At 37.5% G+C, this 23,742-nt stretch overlaps 1 protein-coding gene across 5 annotated transcripts in view; it reads right to left on the bottom strand.

Moving 5' to 3' along the window:
* Positions 1-23,742, bottom strand: part of ALS2 (alsin Rho guanine nucleotide exchange factor ALS2) — a 73,683-nt gene that overhangs the window by 8,387 nt on the left and 41,554 nt on the right. For 3 of the 5 annotated variants that reach the window (XM_082688847.1, XM_082688845.1, XM_082688846.1), the window contains 15 exons: positions 21,029-21,191; positions 16,920-17,051; positions 16,391-16,519; positions 15,783-15,853; positions 15,315-15,381; positions 14,770-14,972; positions 14,585-14,650; positions 13,389-13,487; positions 12,442-12,606; positions 11,188-11,299; positions 10,792-10,869; positions 6,403-6,536; positions 5,332-5,499; positions 1,507-1,624; positions 514-671 (listed from right to left, as the gene is read on the bottom strand). In XM_082688847.1, coding sequence (XP_082544973.1) covers positions 514-671; positions 1,507-1,624; positions 5,332-5,499; positions 6,403-6,536; positions 10,792-10,869; positions 11,188-11,299; positions 12,442-12,606; positions 13,389-13,487; positions 14,585-14,650; positions 14,770-14,972; positions 15,315-15,381; positions 15,783-15,853; positions 16,391-16,519; positions 16,920-17,051; positions 21,029-21,191 — 1,863 coding nt within the window. Of the gene's footprint in view, positions 1-513; positions 672-1,506; positions 1,625-5,331; positions 5,500-6,402; positions 6,537-10,791; positions 10,870-11,187; positions 11,300-12,441; positions 12,607-13,388; positions 13,488-14,584; positions 14,651-14,769; positions 14,973-15,314; positions 15,382-15,782; positions 15,854-16,390; positions 16,520-16,919; positions 17,052-21,028; positions 21,192-23,742 lie in introns of those variants that run through there. The other 2 variants (XM_082688848.1, XR_014300111.1) reach the window with 2 other exon arrangements.

The raw sequence follows: 23,742 nt of genomic DNA, 5'->3' as shown, positions 1-23,742 counted from the left end.
GAATGGAAGCCTGCGAGAACACACACAGTTCCCTGATGATTAGTGATGTTAGGCATTCTTTCAGGTACCTGGTGATCGTATCTCTCCTTTGGGAAATTGTCTATTCTAGTCCTGCGTCCATTTTAAATCAGATTATTAGTGGGGTTTTGTTTGTTTGTTTGTTTTTTAGTGTTGAGTAAGTTCTTTATATATTTTGGGTATTAACCAAATCATTATCAGATATATCATTTGCCAATACCTTTTCCCACTCAGTAGGTTGCCTTTTTTGTTTTGTTAATGGTTTCCTTTCCTGTGTTTATTGCATAAAGTAAAAAACATGTTTTTTGTTGTTTAATCTATTTAAGAATCTGTGGCACAAAAACTATTGTCTTGATGAATAATTTCTTCAAGGAGGAGAAACCATACTGATTCTTCACAAAGCTATAAATCTCTAGACTCAGGACGAAGACACCTAAGCGTTAGTATAAAGCAGAGTTCCACAGCTTGCAGACTTCAGCGAGAAGGATCTCTTACCTCACCAGCTGGAAAATTCGCTTAAGGTAAGACTTGATCTCCTTCACAGCCTCCTGCAATAACCGGCGATTGGCTCCCACACCCACGTATGTCATTCTGTAAACTGCAACCAGGGTCTCCACAAGCCTGCCCAGGGGGTGCAGGGGCGTGTCACAGGCCTAACAGGAAGAGGATCACCGAAGTCAGTCAAGGACTAACAGCAGAAACAATCAACCAACAAATAATAAAACAATTTCATAAATGATAAACAATTTTCAAAACAGCAGGTGTCAACTTTTGGATCGGGAAAATTCAAATACTTCAACTTTTCTGAAAGTGTTGAGTCTACCCAAATTATGGAGTAGGAGTTTCTAATCTTAATCAAAGAATCCTTTTGGCATCTTGGAAAATAGCTCTGGATATACTGATAAATATAATTAAGCTGTAAACTTCACCAAAAAAATTGCTCAAAGGTAACCTCTCCTATTTTTTTTGGTGAAGTTTATAGCTTAATTATATTTATATAATATATATTATATGTTGATATAATTACAACTACTTGATAGTTGATTATGCTCCAATATTGTCACTCTCTAGTTCCCTTGATTTCTCTTGATACGGCTTCCTGCAACCCCATATCAATGCACGTCATGCTTTAAAGTGTAGCTAATCTTATGGGGTTTGAGAAGGACGCAAAGAGCATAACCATGGGGTGAGGGCAACATGATTTATTCAACCTCTAGTCTGCTCATGTTACTAACAAAAAGCCATTTTAAACTTTGACCCTTGTTCTCAAGAACTCCCTTGAGCACTTCACAAAACTTTAAAAAGTTCTATCATCACAACAGGACAATATTCACGTGGAAATGTGCTTTTAGGAGTCAGACAATTAACAAAGGGAATACCTGGAAAGCAAAGATAGGAACAGAGTACCAATAAGCTTGAGTGCAATGGAATGATACAGCGTAGTAGCTGCGTCATTCATTCACAAGACCACTGTAATTTTGACTCTACCTTTATTAAATATTTCTTGATGTCATCATATTTCTCCACAGAGAAGGCTCCAACATGCTGAGGAATGAATTCCAAACTCTCCAGTGTCTGAGTCTGCGAACGACTTAATGTCTCTGGACTGTAAAAAAGCAAAAGAAAGCCCGTTATGTATTTCATATCAGAAAAACAAGGCAACTGTAATGTGCACATGAAACACTGTCATCAAATAAGGAGGAAATGGACTACCCAGCAGTAGTAACTGCTCATGAATGGTAACTGACCTGCTAGTAGATTTTTCTAACAGCCATTCCAGTGTCATTTAATGTTACTTCATACCAACTACAATTAATTAATGAGGATTTTGCTTCAGTATCAATGATGGTGTCAGGAGGTACTATAATGTTAGCCTGAACAGAAAACTGGTGACAGACTTGTTAGTGACAAGAGAAAAATGGAATAAGAGAGTGAAAGTAGTGAGGAAAAACAAAAACATATGAAAAGGTGGGGTGCCTGGGTAGCTCAGTGGGTTAAAGCCTCTGCCTTCAGCTCAGGTCAATGATCCCAGGGTCCAAGGATGGAGCCCTGCATGGAGCCCTGCTGAGCAGAGAGCCTATTTCCCTCTCTCTCTGCCTGCCTCTCTGCCTATTTGTGATCTCTGTCAAATAAATAAATAAAATCTTCAAAAAAAAAACCAAAAAAACAAAACACATGAAAGGGCAGAGGAAGAAGGGAACTGAGCTCAAACAAGGAGATAATGAGGACGGTGTAAGGGCGGTGAGGTAAGCACAAAATGGGTAAAGGGAAGCTTTGGATGAAGAGGCCACGGTAAAACACATACTCAGTAATCAAGAGACATTTTTGGTAATGGTATCCTATTATTAGATTACAGCCAATTAGAAATGGTATGCAATCGTTATTATTATCCTATTTTAGATAAACAAGCCCTCTGTGGTTGCAACATGTTTTATTATATAAAAGTTCATTCAGGGGCATCTGGGTGGCTCAGTGACTAAGCATCTGCGTTTGCCTCAGATCATGATCCCAGGGTCCTGAGACCGAGCCCCGCAATGGGCTCCCTGCTCAGAGGGAAGCCGGCTTCTCCCTCCCCCACTCCCCCTGCTTGTGTTCCCGCTCTCGTTGTGTCTCTGTCAAATAAATAAATAAAATCTTAAAAACAAAACAAAACAGTCCATTCACTCTCATCTTCGGAAACACCCAACAACAGCTAACCAAGGTCAACCAGAGGACCAGAGTCTCAGCATTTAGACAGACAGGCTCTAACAGTGAAGGCGCACCATCAGCATCACACACAGGGCAGAGTCCACAGCTTTCATGATCCTAAGAGTCTCCATTTCTTCTACTAATAGAAAGAATATAAGGCAAAAATCATGAACTTCATGAATGAAACACTACTATCCGTTCCTGTTTATCCCCATGATAGGAGGGCCCAAAAAAACCCAAACTTCTTTCTTCACAGCAGGAATCATCAAGTTCTTTGGGTCCAAATGCCAAGCAATGCTGTGGGAGTTTCCGGCCAAGTTAAAGAATAAGGAAATATGCAGAAGAGCAGACAGAGGAAAAACAAAAAAGGAGAACAAGGGAGAAAATAAGGAAAAGAAAGGAAGGAAGAGGTGCAGCTGTAATCTTGCTTTCAGTGCTGCAGAACTGCGGGGCCACCTGCTCCGGATCTCCAGAGGATGCTGATGACAAACACGCAGGCTCGTAAATGGCAGTTGCCCTCCAGGTAGTGCCTCTTTTTTCCCTAGTTGCTCTTCCGATTTTGTGTCTTTCAATTTGATTCTGAGGTGTCTGTTCACGGGTATCTTCCTTTGTGGATGCAGTGTGCTCAGCCTCTTGAATCAGCACATTTGCCTTTCACCAAATTTGAGAAGTTTTCTACTATTATCTCTTCAAGTATTTTTTTTCATCCCCATAATTTTTCTCCTCTCCTTCTGGGATTCCAAGGACACAAACATTAGACTGTCAGGTCCTTAAAGCTCTGTTCCTTCTCCCCCTGCCCCATGTATTTTCTCTCTGTTGTTCAGTTTGGTTAATTTCTATTCATCTATTCTCAAGTTCACTGACTCTTCTGCTGTCATCTCTATTCTGCTACTGAGCTCACCCAGTGATTTTGATTATGAGATTTCCTCATAATTCTAAATTCTGAAAATTTAGAATTAGAATCCTCAATTCTAAAAATTTGATTTGGTTCTTCTTTACAACTTATTTTTCCTTGCTGATATTTCCAATTTTAATAGTTGTTTCAAGTGTGTTTGTGATTGCTCATTTGGGCATTTATATATTAGCTCCTTTAAAAAGTTCTTGTCATTCTGTCAAAATTTATGCTGGGAAGTCATGGCATGTATTGACTGTCCTTCCCAAAATGAGGTGGTGGTTCTTTGATTGCCAAGTAGTTTTGGTTTATATTCTGGACATTTTTGAGATAGCAGTTCCCCTCCAGAAAAGTGCCTCTTTTTTTCCCTAGCTGCTTTCCTGATTTTGTCTTTCAGTTTGATTATGAGGTGTCTGTTCATGGATGTGTTTTTTTTAGGATGCAGTTTGCTCAGCTTCTTGAATCAGCACTTTCATCAAATTTGAGAAGTTTTCAGCCATTATTTCTTCAAGCATTTTTTTCACCCCTAGAAGGAAGAGAGCATGGGAAGCTCACCCATGGATTCCTCCACACTCTCTGCCTGGGTCTCCTCTTACGATCTGGCTGTAGCTCCTCGCTGAGTTGCTGTAGGAACTCTTACATGGACGACTGAGTCTTGTGAGTCCCTCTAGTGGATCACTGAACATGTAGTTGATTTTGGAAACCTCTGAAACAGCTGACATTTTTGTTTCAGCCTTCTGGGGGCCGTGGTTTCCTTGTCAGTTCACTTCTCAAAGCCTCTGCAGTCCTGTTTAGGTCTGTGAGAATGCCCCTCGGCGGGCAGTAGTGTGGGGCCTGGGTGGAAATCTACCTATTAGCTCAGTTCTCAAAGTGTTTGTGTGCTAATTAGGACCAAATCCACACAAAGCAGGTGTAGGGTGAGTCCAGGAGTTCAACAACCTTACAGAGTTGCTTTCTCAAGCTCTTTGCTCTCTGTTACCTCCCCTGCATTTTCTGGGCCCCTATTAGATCCTCAGGCTGGAAAATGCCCACTTCTGTGAGTGTACCACATTGAGGGCGAAGCAGTGGGAGGACAGAGCGCAAGGCCAAAAAAACTGTGGGATTTGGCCATGACCATTGGACCTGAGAATCCACTAACAGAGGAAGAAGTTTCTTCTCCCCCAAGAGTTCTTCCTGTTCCTGGCTGCTCTAGCAAATGCCATTGTTATCCCTGCCACTGAAGTACCTAGAGGCGGGAGCCTGAGAACTGAAGGAAAAAGAGAGAAAGAACAAAGTGTGTCTCCTCCATTTCATCTGAGCTTTAAGAGTCTCTGTTTTGCATCTTGAGCCAGGAGCAGAAGGTTATTTCTGGAGCTATGTGTATACACCACAGTGCTTACGCCAAGGTTTACGGGTTACACTGAATTCAGGCTGAGGGATACTGAAGTTAAGAAATTCACAACTAAAACAAAAACAAAAACAACTAGTAACTGGTTTGATGGTACTTGGAATTCAGGTGTTTTTCCTCAATACACCGGCTGATATTTTCTTTGCAGAACAGCTGTCCACGTAATTCTGCCTGGTTTTATAGTTCAGTTCAGTAGAAGACAAAGGGAGGTGTATTGTATCTATATTACCAGAAACAGAAAAACATCACTGACTTTAAAATTGTATTTTGAAGTTAAATATGGCAAGGCTTGCCTATTTTAAGTTTCAACTTCTTCTAACACGCTGCCGGGTAGGCCTTCACTCACCTGTCTCTGTGTTGGCGCCGACTGGTGGTCAGGGCCACGGCAATATTGTCCCAGGCTTTCCAGACATCCCCTTGGCCTGGGTTCTCACAGCCCAGTTGATGCCAACATTCATCAAATACCGCTTTCCACTTTTCATCAGCGGACACTGCCAGGTTTCCCAGCTTCCTGCTAATAAAGTCACATCAAGCTTTTATTAATCACTTCTTTTGTGCAAAAATTCTGAAGAACAGAAACTTTCTCATATACAACTGGGAACGCTTCTCCAACAAATCTGCCGAAACTGGCAGTGGTTCTATTTTATAAACACTGAATGGAAATTTTAAAGGAACGATTTTTAGCTACTTAATGTTTATTAGGTACTAAAGTGTATAAATGGTTAATTACGAAGCGCATCAGAACAGACTCCTTTGCTGTCTACATTTCCACATAACTGATTTTGTAAAATTGATTTCTGTTAAAACAAGGACTTCTATGCTTTGCCCATCTCATAATGAGAACTGTAAAATGCATTATACAATACTGGGTTCTAAAAATATATCAAGCACCATCAGAACAAAGAATAGGAGAAGCTACCAAAATACAAAAACAAAGCTAATGCTGGAATCAATAAAGGAGAATAGATATGTGCCAAAAACATGGAGGCAGAACATAATAACCCTTAGAGATATAGATCTTATTTTCTTCCCCACATGTGCAGAGTATATATAGGCTATATATAGGTTTGGCCTTTACTTTTCAAAATCAAGCTGTGTAAGGATTCCATTTACGAATGCTCTCTTTCAATCAGTTTGGGTATCTGCACCATTAGCAGTAAAATTAATCCCACACATAGAACTTTTATTTTAAACATCTATACTCTGAGGCTATAATCTTAACCAAGACTATAGATTCTGTTATAATAGCAGCAGTTGGCAATACAAAGAAGTTACACTTTGTTAAAAAATGACTTCAAAAATTCTTCTGCCTTAAAAAAAAAAGTTGTTCTGTAATTAAAATATTAACCAGCTTTGATAATAGCAAGACAACTCAAAACACTTAATGATCAATCCACAATTAACACCAGTTACTCACAAAACTTTGGGTCTGTCTTTATCACTCTCATACAGACTAGGCTTGAAGTAGGTTCCAGTGATTTTTATCCCAGATCCCCATTCTCCACTAAAATAACCTTCAATATAATCTCCATTTGGCATAGTCAGTGTTCCCTAGGTAAAGTTAAAGAAAATGTCAAATTTAGAAGAATTTCCAATTTAAAAATCAAAAGAAAAAAAACACCAATTAGTTAACGTTTTCCCTTAATTCTACAGTCCCCAGTACTCTTAAAAAAAAAAAAAAAGAGTATGTGTATATACATGTGTAAAGACTGTATGAAAATAATCTATGGGTAAAAGAAAAAAAAATCACTGAAAAAACAGATAAAATATTTTGAGCTGAATGAAATGAACACAAAACTTCCCAAATTTATCCAATCTGGTGCCCAAAGACAAATTTAAAACTATAAATGTCTATTTAGAAAATAAGAAAGCCTTCAAGTCAGTAATCTAAAATTCCACCTTGGGTTCCTGGGTGGCTCAGTTGGTTAAGAATCTGCCTTCAGCTCAGGTCATGATCCCAAGATCTTGGGATCGAGCCCTCCATTGGGCTCCTTGCTCAGCAGGAAGTCTGCTTCTCTTTCTCCCTCTGCCTCTACCTCTCTCTCTCCACAACCCCAGCCTGTGCTCTCTCCTCCTCTCACTCACTTTTTAATAAATAAATAAAACCTCTTAAAAAAAATTCCACCTTACAGAATTAGAAAAAGAGGAGCAAAGAAATCCAAAACAAGAAGGAAGAAGATAATAAACAACAGAGGAGAAATCAATGAGATTTTTAAAAAGAAAAATCAATGAAACTGAAATTTGCTTCTTTGAAAAGATACACAAAATTGCCATTAACTAGATTAATTAAAAAAAAAAAAAGACATGAAATTCCAAAATCAAGAATGAAACAGGGGGTACTACAGTAGTCTTACAGAAATTAAAAAGGTCAAGGGAATACTAAGAGAACAACTTTATGCCAACAAATCTGATAACTTTGATACAACAGAAAAATTTCTAGAAAGAACCAAATTACCGAACTGACTTGAGAACATGTGGAAAATATGAATAGGAGGAAACTGAATTAAAAACTAAAAATAGTCTCACAAAATAATGCTCAAGACCAGATGATTTCATTTGGTCTCAAAAACATGCAAAGAAGAAATAATACCAAGACTTCACGAGCTCTTTTAGAAAACAAAGTAGGAAGGAACCTTTCCCGATGCATTCTATGGTGCCAGTTTTGCCAAAGACAAAGACATCACGAGAAAAGAAAACTATAGACCATTATCTCTCATAAATATAGATATAAAAATCTTCAACAAAATATTAGCATTAAACCCAGCAAAATATACAATTATACATCATGACCAATTATGATTTATCCCAGAAAAGCAATAAATATAATACACCATATTAATAAAGGACAAACATCACATGATCGATCTCAACAGACACAGAAAAAGCTTTCTGAGAAAATCCGAGATGTATTCAGGACAAAAACTCTCAACAAACTAGGAACAGAACTATCTCAATCTGATTAATCTATGAAAAATCTTTAGCTAACATCATACTTAATGGTGAAAGATTTAATGCTTTTCTTCTAAAACAGGAACAAGGCAAGGATATCCACTTTTACCACTTCTCTTCAACATTTTACTGAAAAACCTAGCCAGTGTAATCAGACAAAACAAAACAAATCCTCCATACTGCAAAGGAAAAAGTAAAACAGTCTTTAAGTTGACATGATCCTGTATAAAAGAATTCCTAAGAAATACACACATACACTTCACACCAAACTCCTAGTAGAATAAATGAGTTCAGCAAGGTTTCAGGACACAAGAACAAAATACATAAATCAATTTTATTTTTATATAATAGCAATGAATAATCCAAAAATAAAATTAAAAACCAACTCTCTTTACAGTAGCATTAAAAAGAATACTTAGCAGGGTGCCTACGTGACTCAATGGGTTAAAGCCTCTGCCTTCGGCTCAAGTCATGTTCCTAGAGTCCTGGGATTGAGTCCCACATTGGGCTCTCTGCTTGGCGGAGAGCCTGCTTCCCTTCCTCTTTCTCTCTGCCTGCCTCTCTGCCTACTTGTGATCTCTGTCTGTCAAATAAACAAATAAAATCTTAAAAAAAAAAACAGAACACTTAGGGAAAAAAAATAAGATACACACGCAAGAGATACACACTGAAAACTACAAAATATTGCTGACAAAAAATTAAAGATCTAAATAAAAGATATCCCATGTTCATGGATTGGAAGATTCCATATTATTAAAAACAGCAATTCTCCTGAAATTGATCCACAGATTCAACACAATCCCTCTCAAACTCTCAGTAGGCTTTATTGCAAATATTAAGAAACCAGTCCTAAAATTAATATGGAAAGGCTAAAAGATCCAGAATAGCCAAAACATTTTTAAAAATAACAAAGTTGGAAGACTTACATTTCCTGATTTCATAACTTACAAGAAAACTATACTAATCAAGGTACTGTATTGTACTGGCACAATAAGAGATAAGTAGATCACTGGAATATAATTCAAGAGTCCAAAAAAAACAAAAAAAACAAAACAAAAAAAAAAAAAACACCCCACACATTTTATGGTGCTTAATTTCAGAAAAGGCGTCAAGAAAATTCAATGGGAAAAGTTGCTGAGGCAACTGGATACCCACATGCAAAAAGAACAATTTTGGTATTTAACCCACACCATACAGAAAAGTAATTCAAGATGAATTATAGACCTAAATATAGAACGTTTAGAAGAAAATCTTTTTTTTTTTTTTTTCCTGCATGCAAGCAGTGGAGGCATAGAAGGAGACAGAGAGGGAGATGAGAATCTTGAGCAGACTCCGCACTGAGCATGCGGAGCCCAACACAGGGCTCGATCCCATGACCCTGGTATCATGACCTGAGCCAAAACCAAGAGTTGGACACTTACCCAGTTGAGCCACTCAGGCGCCCCGAGAAGTAATAATCTTGAGTTAGGCAAAGATTTTTTAGATATGACATCCAAAGCCTGATTTGTAAAAATTTCCTGATATACTGGCCTTCATTAAAAAGTTTTGTGCTTCAAAAGGCACTAATAAGAAAATAAAAGGAAAGCCACAGACTGTAAGAATTTGTGAATCTTATAGCTGATATAGGACTTATATCCAGAATATATAAAAAGCCTTATAATTCAATAAGACTACAAAAAGACTATATAAACAAATTCTTAAAATGTCAAAATATTTGAAGAAGTGTTCCACCAAAGATGATACAGGAATCACTAATAAGAACATGACAGTCGTTATGTTCCTGGGCACCTGGTTGGCTCAGTCGTTAAGCATCTGCCTTTGGCTCGGGTCATGATCCCAGGGTCTGGGGATCGAGCCCCACATCCAGCTCCCTGCTCAGCAGGAAACCAGCTTCTCCCTGTCCCACTACACCTGCTTGTATTCCCCTCTCTTACTGTGTCTCTCTCTATCAAATAAATTTAAAAAAAAAAAAAAAAAAAAAAAAGAACATGACAGTATGCTCTACCTCATTAGTCATTAATAAAATGTAAATCCAAACCATGAAATAGCATTTCACACCTACTAGAACTGTAGAATGGAAAAAAAATAAAAAATAAAAAATACTGTCAAAGATGTGGAGAAATTAGATTCCTCATAAATTGATGATGAGAATGTAAAATGATGTAGCCACATTGTGGAAAATAGTTGGCAGCTTCTTGATATGTTAAATATCAATTTACCATACAACCCAGCAACTGCATTCCTAAATATTTTCCCAAGAGAAATGAAGACATATGTTCAAACAAGAAGTTGTATTCAAATCTTTATAGCAGTATTATTCCTAATAGTCTGAGAAATGCAAAGAAATACAGAAAAATATAGAGCTATAGAGAAGTAAAGAAATAATCCCATGCCCATCAGCTGGTGAAGGGATAAACAAAATGTGACTTTAGAATACTACTCAGCAATAAAAAGGAATGAACTGCTATATAGGCTACAAGACAGAAAAATCTCAAAAACATTATTCCAAGTGTAGGAAGACACATAGAAGAGCCCACATATTGCCTGATTCCACTAAAGGACAGACATGAAAAGAAGAATCTACAGAGTTACAAAGTCCACTAGAGGTTGTCTGGAACTGCTGGTAGAAACAGAGAGTGACTGAGAATGAGCAGGAGATGGTGACAGAAATCTTTTTGGATAATGTGAAAGGATCTAAAATTGGATTGTGGTGATAGCTGTACAACCCTATATTTACTAAAAGTCACTGAAATGTACTCTTAAAACAGGTGAATTTTATGGTAAGGCAGACTTTTTTAAAGTCAAAGAAAAATTAGTATAAGATTATATTAGAGGAAGAAGAAAGTTAGTTTCCAACCTTTCCACTAAGAGTCCAGTCATCTGAAAATTCTCCCTCATATATAGTATCATCTTCGGAAAGTAAAACCCCATTTCCCTATGGGAAGAAACAAAACAAAAATCACAACAGACAAAATGCAAAGTAACTTAGAGTTCTTAAAAGTAAGAACTCTAAAAGTAACTTAGAGTTCTAAGTTACCTAGAACTCTAAACTTAGAACTCTAAAACTAACTTAGAGTTCTAACTCAAAGAACTTGAGTTCATACAGCCATATCCCCCAAAGCCTTAAATAAGCTTAAAAGACAAGAAAAATACTACCAAGAACGTAGAACATTAATAAAATGATGATTTAAAAGTTAAGGGCATGGAAGTTTTAAAAAGTCAATAACTATAAGCTAAGTATTCTACTACTCACCATCATTTTATTAAGGTGAAAGTTGCCTTCATAGTATAATCCAAACTGGGTAACTACCACACCATTCCCTTGACATACGTCATCTTGCCACATTCCCATATACTTTTCCCCCCTATATAGAAATAGAAAAGAAATGAAATGAAAAACTGATGATAAGGATGAGATTAAAAAAAAAAAAACAACAATTATAACATGGTAGATTCCAAGCATCACCCCTTCGTTAGTATCTGTTCCATTTTTCTGATTAAAGTGTTTAACTCTGTGTCTCCTGAAACATGGAACAATGTAGTACAAAGATGTCTTACTCAGAGTAATGTTCTCTCAGGAATTTAATTAATATAGTCTACCTGACATAGGTTTGCATATATTCCATGTATGTCCTTGATAATTGAAAATAGGAATGCCAAGAACTCAACTCAAAATAATTCAAAATGTAATACACAGGCTCAAATACTTGCATACTTTTTTTAACTCCAAAACTTCCTAACCTTAAAGAAATAAATGAGGTTTATCATATAAGAAGTCTCATTCTTCACAAACTCAAACTCAGGGAAATCTTACTAATCTCCACTAAAAAAACAAAGTAGGTATGAAGTGCTTGTTAAATAATCATGGAATTTAGTAATAACATCTAAATTTTAAAACCCCACATTATAAAAATAACATGAAGGGGAAAAAAGTATATATTAAGTCCAAAAGCAAATCAGGCTAAATCAAATATGGAGGCAAAAGAAATACACTCCTCCCCAAGGTTTAGTTAATTGAATTTAAGCTTGTCTGCTGGGTTGCTAGCATGGTAACAAGTCTCTGACCTAAACAAAGACCTAAGCAGAAAGGTGTTTGGATGCCATCCTATGACCCCAAAAGGAAATTTGCATTGGTTGCCTCTGACCTTTTACTCCTATTATCTACAGATTGTTTTAAAGGTTGGTTTTTTTTTTTTTTTTTAAATAATATTTAAAGATTTGGTAACCTCTGTAACACTAAAAGCTTTGTACATGTGGAGCTTTAAGAAAATGGCTCCAAGGTTAATTTTGAAAGATCTTGATCTTGTAAAGAAGTAACCAATTATCTAGTTTATAAGCAAATGGATAAAATGATGCCTGACAACTGTGTCGTCTTACTGAAAAATGTCTCAATACTGTCTAATTAAGATCTTAGCTGAGCCTTCATGAAAGCATCGCTGTTACTGGAGAAGTGCAGGAATTTTATCCTCTATCACTCAATGCTGAGATTAGAAGCAGAATACTGTACCTAGTGATATCATCAAAGACACCATATCCTGCTTTCTTATCCATTACCCATTGGCCAATGAACATGCTGGGAGAAGAGGAAGTCAATTTTCCACTTCGCAGGAGACCATGACCATGACGCATGTTATCTTGAAAACAGCCTTCAAACACTTCACCAGAGGCATAACTGTGGTTACAAAGAATGGATAAAGATCACAAAAACACTGAATTCTGATGCTAATTTTTACAAAGTTTAGGAAATTCAAAATTATATTCATGTCCCACTGGTAGCTATAATTATTTATTTATATGATTATTTTTCACCAATCAAAATTTTTCATATTTGAATGAATGAGGCTTCGAAATTAGACATCATGGATGGTATTCCATGTTAACACAGGGGAAAACGTGTATTTTTTTAAAAGATTTTATTTATTTATGAGAGAGAGAGTGAGAGAGAGCATAAGAGGGGAGAAGGTCAAAGGGAGAAGCAGAGTCCTTGTGGAGCTGGAAGCCCAACGCGGAACTCGATCCAAGGACTCTGGGATCATGACCTGAGCCGAACGCAGTCGCTTAACCAACTGGGCCAGAGGCACCCAGAAAATTGTACTAGTCCCTGAGGGGAAAATTAAATAATGAGTAATCTCTGAAAGAATGATAGGCTTTGTCCACATTAGAGTTATTTAATAAATATAAGATAAATTTATAAGGAAGACATTTAGCAGATTTTATGATAAAGTAAGATTTCTAAGTTTTGTACAGTTTTGTTGAAAATTAAAAAATAACCTAATATTTTCATCTTGTGATAGATAAGAAGTTACCTTTATAAGATTTTTTAAACAGTTTCAGTCATAAAAAGAACAAATAAAATTTACTTACTCCTTGGAAATTCTGGCTACACAAACATTTAAATCTAAATGAGTCTTTGAAAAAGCAATACCAGCCCAACAACCTTTCCAATGTTATTACCTATAAACTCCTTGACCACACATTTTTCCTTCTTTCCAATGGCCCACATAATGGTCTTCTTTGTTCAATGCTTTGTTTGGGATTCTGTATTCTCCATATCTATCGCAGAGGGAAAAAAAAGGATCAAACGATACATTTGGACATATTTACCTTTTCTACAGATGCACTTGTAAACATTTTAACAAGAAGAACAGGAAAAAGAACTACCTATGGCGGAAAGGGGTAAAGGGGGTTTCGGTTTAAAATGTATCGTTTGTGATCCCAAGCTACCAGCAAGTTTAAAGGAGTGAGCACTCAACCCCACTATACACAGACATGTTTCAGCCTAACTCCAGTGAAAAACAGAAAACCTATGTCCTAAGCCTTTCTGCTACTAAGGAGCCACATCACCTTGGATAAGCGCAGATACCCACCTCCCTCACCCATGCATTGTGCGGGGGGGGGGGGGGGGTGGGGGTGGGGGGGGTGTAAATGAGATTATCTGAAGTCTCCTTTCATTGTAAAATTCCATTAAAGGAAGATTAAAGACATTATAAAAATTTACATCATCACACACACAAAAACCTATCCAATTTGTATACTAATCTTTTCCATATAGTAAAGTAAATTACTTTTCTTACATAATATAAAATACTTCACTGCCGTAAGTTTATTGTGCAAATATTTTGTGTTAGAAAACATGACAAGCTTATACAAAAATAATGTCACTTAAGTACCATTAGGATAATATATCATGTAGAAGATCTCTCCTTTAGCATATCCCAGAAATTAAAGATGACTTAAAATTACTGAAAGGAAAAAAAAAGTATAACTACTGAAAGGAAAATCTGTCTATGCCTTTGTGTAAAGGGCACTACTATCTCAACAGTTCCCCATCAATATTACCCCAGGTTCTCAGTCTTCACCATTGAGAAATCGACAGACGACAGTCCCACTTTAACATACAGAAGGGCTGTGTCACTTGACGTCACAAGGCTATCAAGGTAAATGATTCACTCCAGGTAAACCAAGGCTGCTTCCTACATTCCCAGCCCTCTTATGATCACACACCCACATTGTAAGCCCTAGTACACTGCATGCATTTCTAAAAGAGAAAACAAAAATCTATTTGTTTTGAAAATAACTCCTAATACATTAACAGTATCATCAGTGAGCTAAAGCTGAATTCACTCTTATGTTTTATACAATCTTCTTACCCATCTTCCAAGCCATTCCTGAACATGCCAGAATACATCTTCCCATCTGGCCACTTCAAAACCCCTCTGGAAAGCATAAGCAAAAAATAATACACATAATGAATGTTTCAGAGAACCGATACTTTTTCAGTATTGAATCCGGCTATCATCCCTTCACCCCACGCATAAATCTTAAAGGTTTTCACCTTCCATGAGGCTTCCCTGAAAGCCAGCGTCCGTCATAGGTCGCATCCTTCAGGCGAGGATCCTTGTAGAAAGTGTATTTGGCACTGCGTGAGATGGGTGGCTCCTGCCTCTGAATACCGCTGCCACTTCCATAGGGCGGAAGATCAGATGTTCCCCTCAAAGCCTGATCCACAGCTTGGCTTATAGCCCGTAGCCACTTAGTCTAGGAACAAAAAAGTAAGTGTCAATAAGACTAAGGCAATACCTCATTCAGGCACTGCTTTAAATCCTGATAGCTCTCCTTGCTGGGAATAATTTGTCCATCTCCCAATGCTTTTCTTATTGAGTAATCCTGACTGGTTCTTGGATTTCACTGCTGGATGTTCCAAATTAAGTCACATTAAAAAACAAAGAAAACAAACTTACAGTCTTGGTTTAACGAAGATTTACCAGATAATTATGGATCATTAGCCAAGGAAGAACAATTTTTATCTTTTCTTTCCTAGCATAAGAGACAGAAGTAGCCAGGCCAAAAGATCAAAAGAAAATGTCCTCATGGACTAACCTTTTCCTGGGGTGTTGATGAAACGAGAGTGAACTGCTCCTCGGGTGTAGTTATCTTTAAGCCGTTCCTAAAATGTTCACAAGGATAAATACAGATAGGTATGACAACCCGTCATAGTATCACTCCTCAAATATGAAAAGCAACTTGTCTGTTTCAAGAGGAGCAGAAATCAATTAAATGTAAATGCAGACATGCCCTGGGTTTGGTTCTCACAGTAGGAGACAGAAAGGACACGGAGTCCCTTTGCTCTCTGTGGCACAACGGGGTTGTGAGCAGTGGAGAAGCCCTTCCCTCACTTATAATAGCCACGATCTTCCCAACAGGCCACTTTACTATCTATAGGCCGAGAAAATGAGCCTCACTATGCAGAATGGGGAGGACTCCTGAGCTTTTCTTCTTGTCTAAGGAAACCACCTAGGTAGCAGAGGGAGAGAATGAGGTGAGGGCCTGGGAAGGGGACACACTTACACACCACCACCTTCTTCAGAAAGTGGCTCTGCCCATAACGTAGCCAAAGGGAAAACATGATGTGTGGAAAACTGAAAGAAAGAACACGGAGACATATCTGAGAAAGCTCATGTGGGCCCTGGAGTCTCTGCTATATAACCCCTTTCAAATGGTTGAGTCCACATCGGTGCCACATCTCGGACAGAGTCCCCATAACATAGGTAATCCCAGTGGGTCTTGTCATCTCTGCTACAAGGACCCCTTCACATTGATATTCATTTCAAGCTGGAAACTAAAAGAGCTCCCTGAAATGTGGCTCATACCACAAATGCAAGCTGAACATTCTTTTTTTTTTTTTAATTTTATTTATTTATTTGACAGAGAGAGATCACAAGTTGGCAGAGCAACAGGCAGAGAGGGAAGCAGGCTCCCTGCTGAGCAGAGAGCCCGATGCAGGGCTCAATCCCAGGACCCTGAGATCATGACCTGAGCTGAAGGCAGAAGCTTAGCCCACTGAGCCACCCAGGTGCCCCTGAACATTCTCTTTTATTCAACAGTTTCAGCGAAATCACAATATTTTTATTATAGACTGATGGCTTAATTAAGTAAAAGTTACAAATCTGGCATACCTGGGCATGGACTAGGGCATCGTTAAAAAGAATGAACCAGTTCACAGAAAACCTCCCGGCATGCTGCAGGGACAGGGCTCGGTTACTGCTCTCGCAGAGCAGCCGACGCTCTGGCTTCCTCAAGGAATCCTGGAATTGAACACAGACACATAAGTGAACCATCAGAATTATGTTAGCACACAAAGAGAAAATGAAAAAGACACAAATCACACTTAGGAGAATGTGTGCCTCATAGCTTAGTTTGGTGTTAAACCTGAAGTTAGACAGGATCTGAACATTTAATAAAGGCACTCGAAGGAAATGAAGAAAAACACAGGAACAAACAAAAAGTGTTATGTGTTCAGAGAGGAGTCCTAGAAATGAGGGTAGGTGCTGAGGTCTAGAGCTCCTATTGCTGTGCTCCTTTGACCACCCTTAGAAGAGGGCTCATTAAAACATTATCATAAACAAGTGAGGAAAGGAGAAAATTTGACATTTGTTAGGGATACGCCTGCTGTTTGCTGGGGGAATGACAATTGGCATGGTTTACCGTCATCTTCCCGGGAAAGGTCTTCCAGAAGCCCAGTGTGTACTCAGCTTCCTTCCTTCTCCTGCCGAGATGGAGGGCAAGAGACTCGTAACAAGAACTGGAATCCTGTAGTTTCTGGTAGTCCGGAGATGTCTGAAAGCCAATAAAGGGGGAAGGGGGAGAAAAAGAATATAAAACAATTGTCCAGAATCTCAGTGTGGTGTTGATACAGTATTAAATTTAGGGAAGAAATCCAAATGAAGAACAGACGCGGTGCACTAAAGGGGGCTGAGCAGAAAGAAGATTGGTTCCAGAACATTCTACTATACAAATGTATATATGAAACAGAGGCATAATTCCAGGGGAGAGAAACAAACAAATTCCTTAGATAGTTATCAGTGAGGAAAACAGCAGAGAATTCAGAATATGGGAGGAATTCTCAAATGTTTTGGTCTCGGGAAGGCCCTCTATTTTGCTTATCTGGGCTACATGTACTGACATTAACCATATTAGAAAATAAAGTTGAAAAATAAAAATAACCTTTAATCTTTATTAACTCACTTCAAATACAGTAACAGTCTAAATGAAAAATATATTTTCCAAAACAACAACAAAATGCTTAGTGAGAAAAGCAGCATTATTCTACATTTTTTTAAATCTACTTATTATCTGGCTGACAAGATAATAGATTTCCATTTGTTATTGACTTAATCTTTTAGTTGAAACAGATGCAGAAAATCTTACTTTATAAGGATATATAGTTGGAAGGCTAGGATTATTTTTACAGCCATTTCAAATAACAGTGGACATCTTTGAAACTAAACCAAAAGTTGTTAAGTGGTAAGTTCTTAAAGAGTAATGGAAATGTAGGGGCGCCTGGGTTGCTCAGTTGGTTAAGCAGCTGCCTTCGGCTCAGGTCATGATCCCAGCGTCCTGGGATAGAGTCCCACATCGGGCTCCTTGCTCAGCAGGGAGCCTGCTTCTCCCTCTGCCTCTGCTGCCATTCTGTCTGCCTGTGCTCGCTCTCTCCCCCTCTCTCTCTGATAAATAAAATCTTAAAAAAAAAAAAAAGAGTAATGGAAATGTGGAATGTGAAACTATTATTAATCAAACTTTTTCTACTGTTAAATTAAATCCACTGATCAATCTTACACTTTGGATAGATCTTTTACTTACACATGATTTTATAGCATGTGGATTAGACTTCTGGAAAAATACTGGTTCACTGAGTTATGTATCCAAATGCTGATACATTTTATTATAAAACATCAAAAATTCTATGTTAATATTATCACCAATCTCATCAGAAAAAGTTGTCAAGTACTGGGAAACTGCCAATCTCAACAGTGATGCATACACACTTCCCACATTTTACTTTTTGCTTCAGAGTTCAGATTTTATCATTTGCCACAAATAGTTGTTCTCCTTGAAGTGACAGGTTCATTTACTCATTTTTGAGAAAATATCTGCCTAATACCCAAATCTGAATAAACACAGTTATCTGTCAACTGTTCTTTCAAGTTAGAAAACAAAGACAAAAACAAAAACCAGCTCTCAACTCAAACAATAGTGATCTTGAGCTTTTTTCTTGAAAAACCTCTCTACTCCGATATGCAGCAGAGCTGCTCTGGTACTCCCAGCCCATCACACAGAATCTTAAAAGAGAAGTACTTCTGTGTGTGGTGATGGATGTTAATGAGATTTATTGTGGATGATCATTTCACAATACATCTCTCTAGCGAACTATTACATGGGATACCTGAAAACAGAATGTAACAAGTCAATTATATCTAGAAAAAAAAGAAAGAAAAAAGTCACTGGTTGAGGTTAAATAAAATTAATAATTTTTGCTGTGTCACCAAGAGTATTTTTAAGTGAAACTGGCATATTTTTACTGCTTTTGTTTTTTTAACTGCAAGCACGCGGCAGCATAAGAACACAATGATGACTCTGGTGCCACTGCCCTGATTCATGCTAAGGAGCCAGCGGTTTTGTCCATCCTTACTTCTGCACCATTGGTGCAAATGACACACCATGGAAAAGCAAATGTCTTACGACTGTCCTGAAAACAGTCTGATCTTGTGACCCCTCTGAAAGGGTCTTCTTTTGAACCCCCAGGGGTTTGTGGGCCAAGCTTGGGGAACCAAACACAGGGCAGGGTGTAACTGCTATGCTAGGTAGAAAGCCAGCAGAAGGTAAAACAAAAGGATGACCCCCTCACGTCCATGAGTAATTACTTTACATTCCACAATTCTTACAGTGATTCATATTCATTTTCCATTCATTTAAAAGACATTTAATGGCATGTACTACATACAGAATATTCTGCTCAGTGTCAGGGATTAAAAAAAAAATAAGGTACAAGCGTTGTCTTCTGGGAGCTTAAAACAAGGCAGAAAAGATAGAAAAATATACAACATAGCAGAATAATGCAATGGTTTTGTTAACAGGTTATCTATCAGAAGAGACAATGTAGTAAAGTGGTTAAAAGACAAGACTCTGGAGCCTTTGGATATAAATTCTAGCTTGACCAATTGTCAGCTGTGCCTCAATTCTTTCATCTGATGAAAGGGCATAATAATATTAATAATAATAATATCTATTTCACAGGGTTGACATGGGGATTAAATGAATACACATAACATGCTTAGTACCTGGCACATGGAATGCATTTAATAAATATCAGGTGTTTTTACCTAGAGAAATTTATAGGTATATATCATGTCTAAGCTGTACCTGAAATTTACTAAATAATAATGTGCAGTGTTGGGATATGGCCATGTATTTTGAAAAAATTTCCCCAGATGATTTTGATCCCCAGTCCTATAGATCATAATAAAAGAATAATGTTGAGAGAGAGTACTAACAAAGCACAGAGAAAGGAGTAACTAATCCAAAGACTAGAAGAGGGGGGAATGTGGTATAGTCAGAGAGGGCTTCATTTTCATGAGAAAATGACTTTTGACCCAGGCCTTGAAATTTTCCCATAATGAAGATAGTGGTAGAGTGTCTAATGAAGGAAATATAAAACATGTATGATGTTCAGGGATCTAAACAAACCAGATAAGGCTAGAAACAAAAGACGTTATCAGATTATCAAGAGCCTTGAATGCCAAACTAAAAGAGTCTGGTTTTTCACACAGATTTAGGACCCTTCAGACTGGAAACTGTCTTACCAGACCCCCTGAATAGTTCTTAGCTGGTCTAGAGGGGGAAGATCTGCGATTAACTGAAGATACATTGAGATGATATCTGCAGCTCAGGGGGTTACCTATGTAGCTCAAATCTTCATTGTTAAAACTACATCAGTTTGAGTTAACATTGAAATCAGACTAAAGAAAGGATCTATGAGACCACAATAGAATCAAATGTAAAAAGCCCACAGCACTTTGAGGGTCACTCTAGAGACTGCAATTTGTCCAGATCAGGAGGTAATTTCCGGGATTTAGAAGATTCTAAGGTACAGGAGACCCGAAAATCATCCTGGTTTCTCTGGAGCACTTCAGAGTGGGAATAAAATGAAACTACACATTTTAGTACAGTTTCAAAGGTCAATGTCTCAGGACCAGCTTTAACATACACCATATCCTACAGTGGTACTAATTTTCTAGGACTCTACTCATTTCATACAGAAAGTGGACCACTTAACCTCTGAGAAAGTCCTGTAACACTGTGATTTCTCAGAGCGTATGCTAAGGTGACCAAAATCCCTGGCGTGAGTCTATCCTGAGTCCTGGCCAGGATAACTCCACTGCCTTCCAGGGATCTTATTACACAGAAGGTCAGGGTTTTAAAGAGCTCTGTGCAACCTGGATTAGTATGCACTCAATACACTTCGACAACTATTGAGCAAGTAGCATAGCTGGGTCTCGACTTCGGACACAGTTTCAAAAAATGAATATAAAATTAATCTTGGGAAGATTCCAAAAAGAAACCCAATCAACAGCAAAGAGAACTTGATTTACCTACAAACTTTCTTCTTTCATGTTCTTAAAGACAAATGAATTTAATTAGACACATACAAATAGTAAATCAGTGGAGTCTGAGGTCTTGGGGTAGCACAATCCAAACAAACAACCATGATCCTCGGCTTTCCCAAGAGTTCAAATGAGATATTTACGGGAGCTTACCACTTCAAAACAAGTAGCAAGCTTTAGCAATACTTTTGCATAATTATGAAGTCGTCTGATTGGCAAGAAAAACAGAGTATTCAGTATTTCCATCAATTGGGTGTTCTCATCATTTACTTCTGATAAATCTTGTAACAGCTCTTGGTTTTTATTTAGGAAATCACTGGAGATAGAGGAAAAAAGGAAATTTAGTTAATCTTTTTGGTATTGAAATATGCATGATATTGAATAGATATATTTCACAACTTTTTTCAGAATGCACATTTTTAGGTGCTATGACAGTAGACTATAAATACAATGAAATAAGTAGGTAAAATTAACAGAATTTCCCCTGCCTATAAAATAGATTTTTGCATATGAAAAGCAGCATATGGTAGCAATAGTAACTCTATAACAGAGATGGTTAATCATAAACTACGCCTTGAGTTCTAGGAAATGAATCATGCATCCCGCAGTTTCAGGGAATAATTGGAGGCCAGCTGACACCATTACCTGTTAATTTCCAAGCCAAAAGTCACAGCAATAAATGGCAAGACTAATTGCTCTAATCAGTGGTTCTAAACAGAAATAATGGAGAAAAACAAAGCTCTTTGCTCCATCACAACTGACATGTAATATTAAAATACTTCTATTTAGTGCTTGCTTTGGCAGCACAAATACTAAAATACTTCAAATTTCTTCTTTTTTTTTCCTACACCTAATACAAATTTATTACAAGAGAGTAATGAAAAGCTGTAGGTACCAGTACTACAATTAACAGGAAACAGGAGAGCTACTTCTATGTGAAGACTGCAATGATGAAATCTTCAAAATCCTTTTAAACTGAAGTCAACATTTAGTTTTTATATTTAGTTTCATTTAAGTTCATTATTAAAATTTTTTTTGCAAATTTTAATATTGACCAATAACCCACTGAGACAATGATCAGACCAAAGTACATAAAAGATGTGAAAGAAGAAAAAAGAAGTAAAAGAAGTAAGAGTTAGTGGGACAAAATAGTAGTTATTATCTGCCCCTTAAAAAGCAATAATTATGTGCCAGGTACTACCCCGAGTGCTTTATAAACATTTATTACAATTCTTACCCACAAGGCTTCATATTAGACGATGTCACACAAGACTATAAGCAAGAATGAATCATTTTACAATCTCTTAGAGAACTAAAAAATAAATGTTTAGCTCTGAAATTATGAAATATTATCTTGGAATGGAAAACACGTAATAATTTCCAGGAGCCCAGAAGTTCAATAGCGCAAAGTGGACTGTCTTACAACGCAAGTAAGAGATCTGAGGGTGCCTTGGGGAACATGACCCAGATTATTATTTGTATTTGGCTTGTGTGGATGTTCCTTCCTCCTACATGTTCTTCCTCCTACATATTCTGTTGCTGAGATCAGCTAAGGACACTCATTTAAACCCACAGAACTGCTCTGCTTTAACCTGCTCCCGAGAGCCTGAAATAGCCCATGTTGAACACATACCTACTATGACCAGGTTTCTTCTGGATGCCCAGTATGACACCAGAAATGTTCCCACTCTTTTAAGTCTTATTACTTTTCAGGATTCACTCAGGTCCTTGGCCTATGGACTTTCCCCAAAAGGGCCTTGTGTGTTCTCAAGAAACCTGAACCAGGGACTGTTCGGCTTATCTTCCCTTAGGAGTTTTAATCCAATAGTGGCAATACTGCTTTCCCCTTACATGGCTGGGTTTGTATGTGTTACTCAAAAATTAACACATTAGGGGAGCCTGGGTGGCTCAGTTCGTTAAGTGTCTGCCTCCAGCTCAGGTCAGGATCTCAGGGCCCTGGGATGGAGCCGGGTCAGGCTCCGCACTCAGCAGGGAGTCTGCTTATCCCTCTGCCCTCCACCCACTTGAGCTTGCTCTCTCTCTCTCAAATAAATACAATTTTTTAAAAAGGGAGAAATTAATGGAATAGAAAACAAAGAAAGAAGTAACTAAAGCTTAATCTTTGAAAAGAAAATTAAAGAGGGTAAACTGCGGACAAAACTAAGATAAAAAGAAAAAAGACTCAAATAAGAATGAAAAATAGGGGATAAAATTGCAGTTATTATGGAGGTAAAAACATCTTAAGAAAATGGTAGAAATATTATACCAATAAATTTGAAAGCTTGGATGCAATAATTTTCCAGAAAAATATAAATAATTAAAGCCACAAGAAAAAATAAAGTCCTATTCATCCAAAATTAAGTCAGTAGTTTAAAAACTCCCTTTAGAAATGCCCCCCAAAAAGCCATATGTTTTTACAGATGAATTCTACAAAATCTCAAAGTACAGATCTTCTCTATCTCATACAAACTATTCCAGAAAAACAAAGTTCCCACACCCACTTTATAATGGCTAGTGAAATCTTCTTACCAAAACTTCAAGTTCAGAAAAGGAAAACCTCACATTCATATAGATGCAAAATCTTAAGTATCAGCAAATTGAATCCAGCAATGTACTGAAAAACTAATACAGGCAGATCATTGAATTTATCTTGGGAACTCAAGGATGTTTACATTAAAAAAAATCTATTGCTCTTCAACTTTCAGGAATGGAAAGAAACACTCCCCCCTTCCTTTAAGAAAGGAGACCTGTAACACTAGAAATGATATTTACCAAAAACCTAAGGCAATCATCTTTAATGAGGAAATACTAAAATTATTTCCCTTGAAGATCAGAAGTAAGACATGGGTGTTATTACTATGTTAGGA

Source organism: Mustela nivalis (genome assembly GCF_964662115.1).
Source record: "Mustela nivalis genome assembly, chromosome: 11".
In the NCBI taxonomy this organism is placed as follows: Eukaryota; Metazoa; Chordata; class Mammalia; order Carnivora; family Mustelidae; genus Mustela; species Mustela nivalis.
The sequence above is the reverse complement of the archived record's forward strand: the minus strand, read 5'-3'. Positions and strand labels throughout refer to the sequence as shown.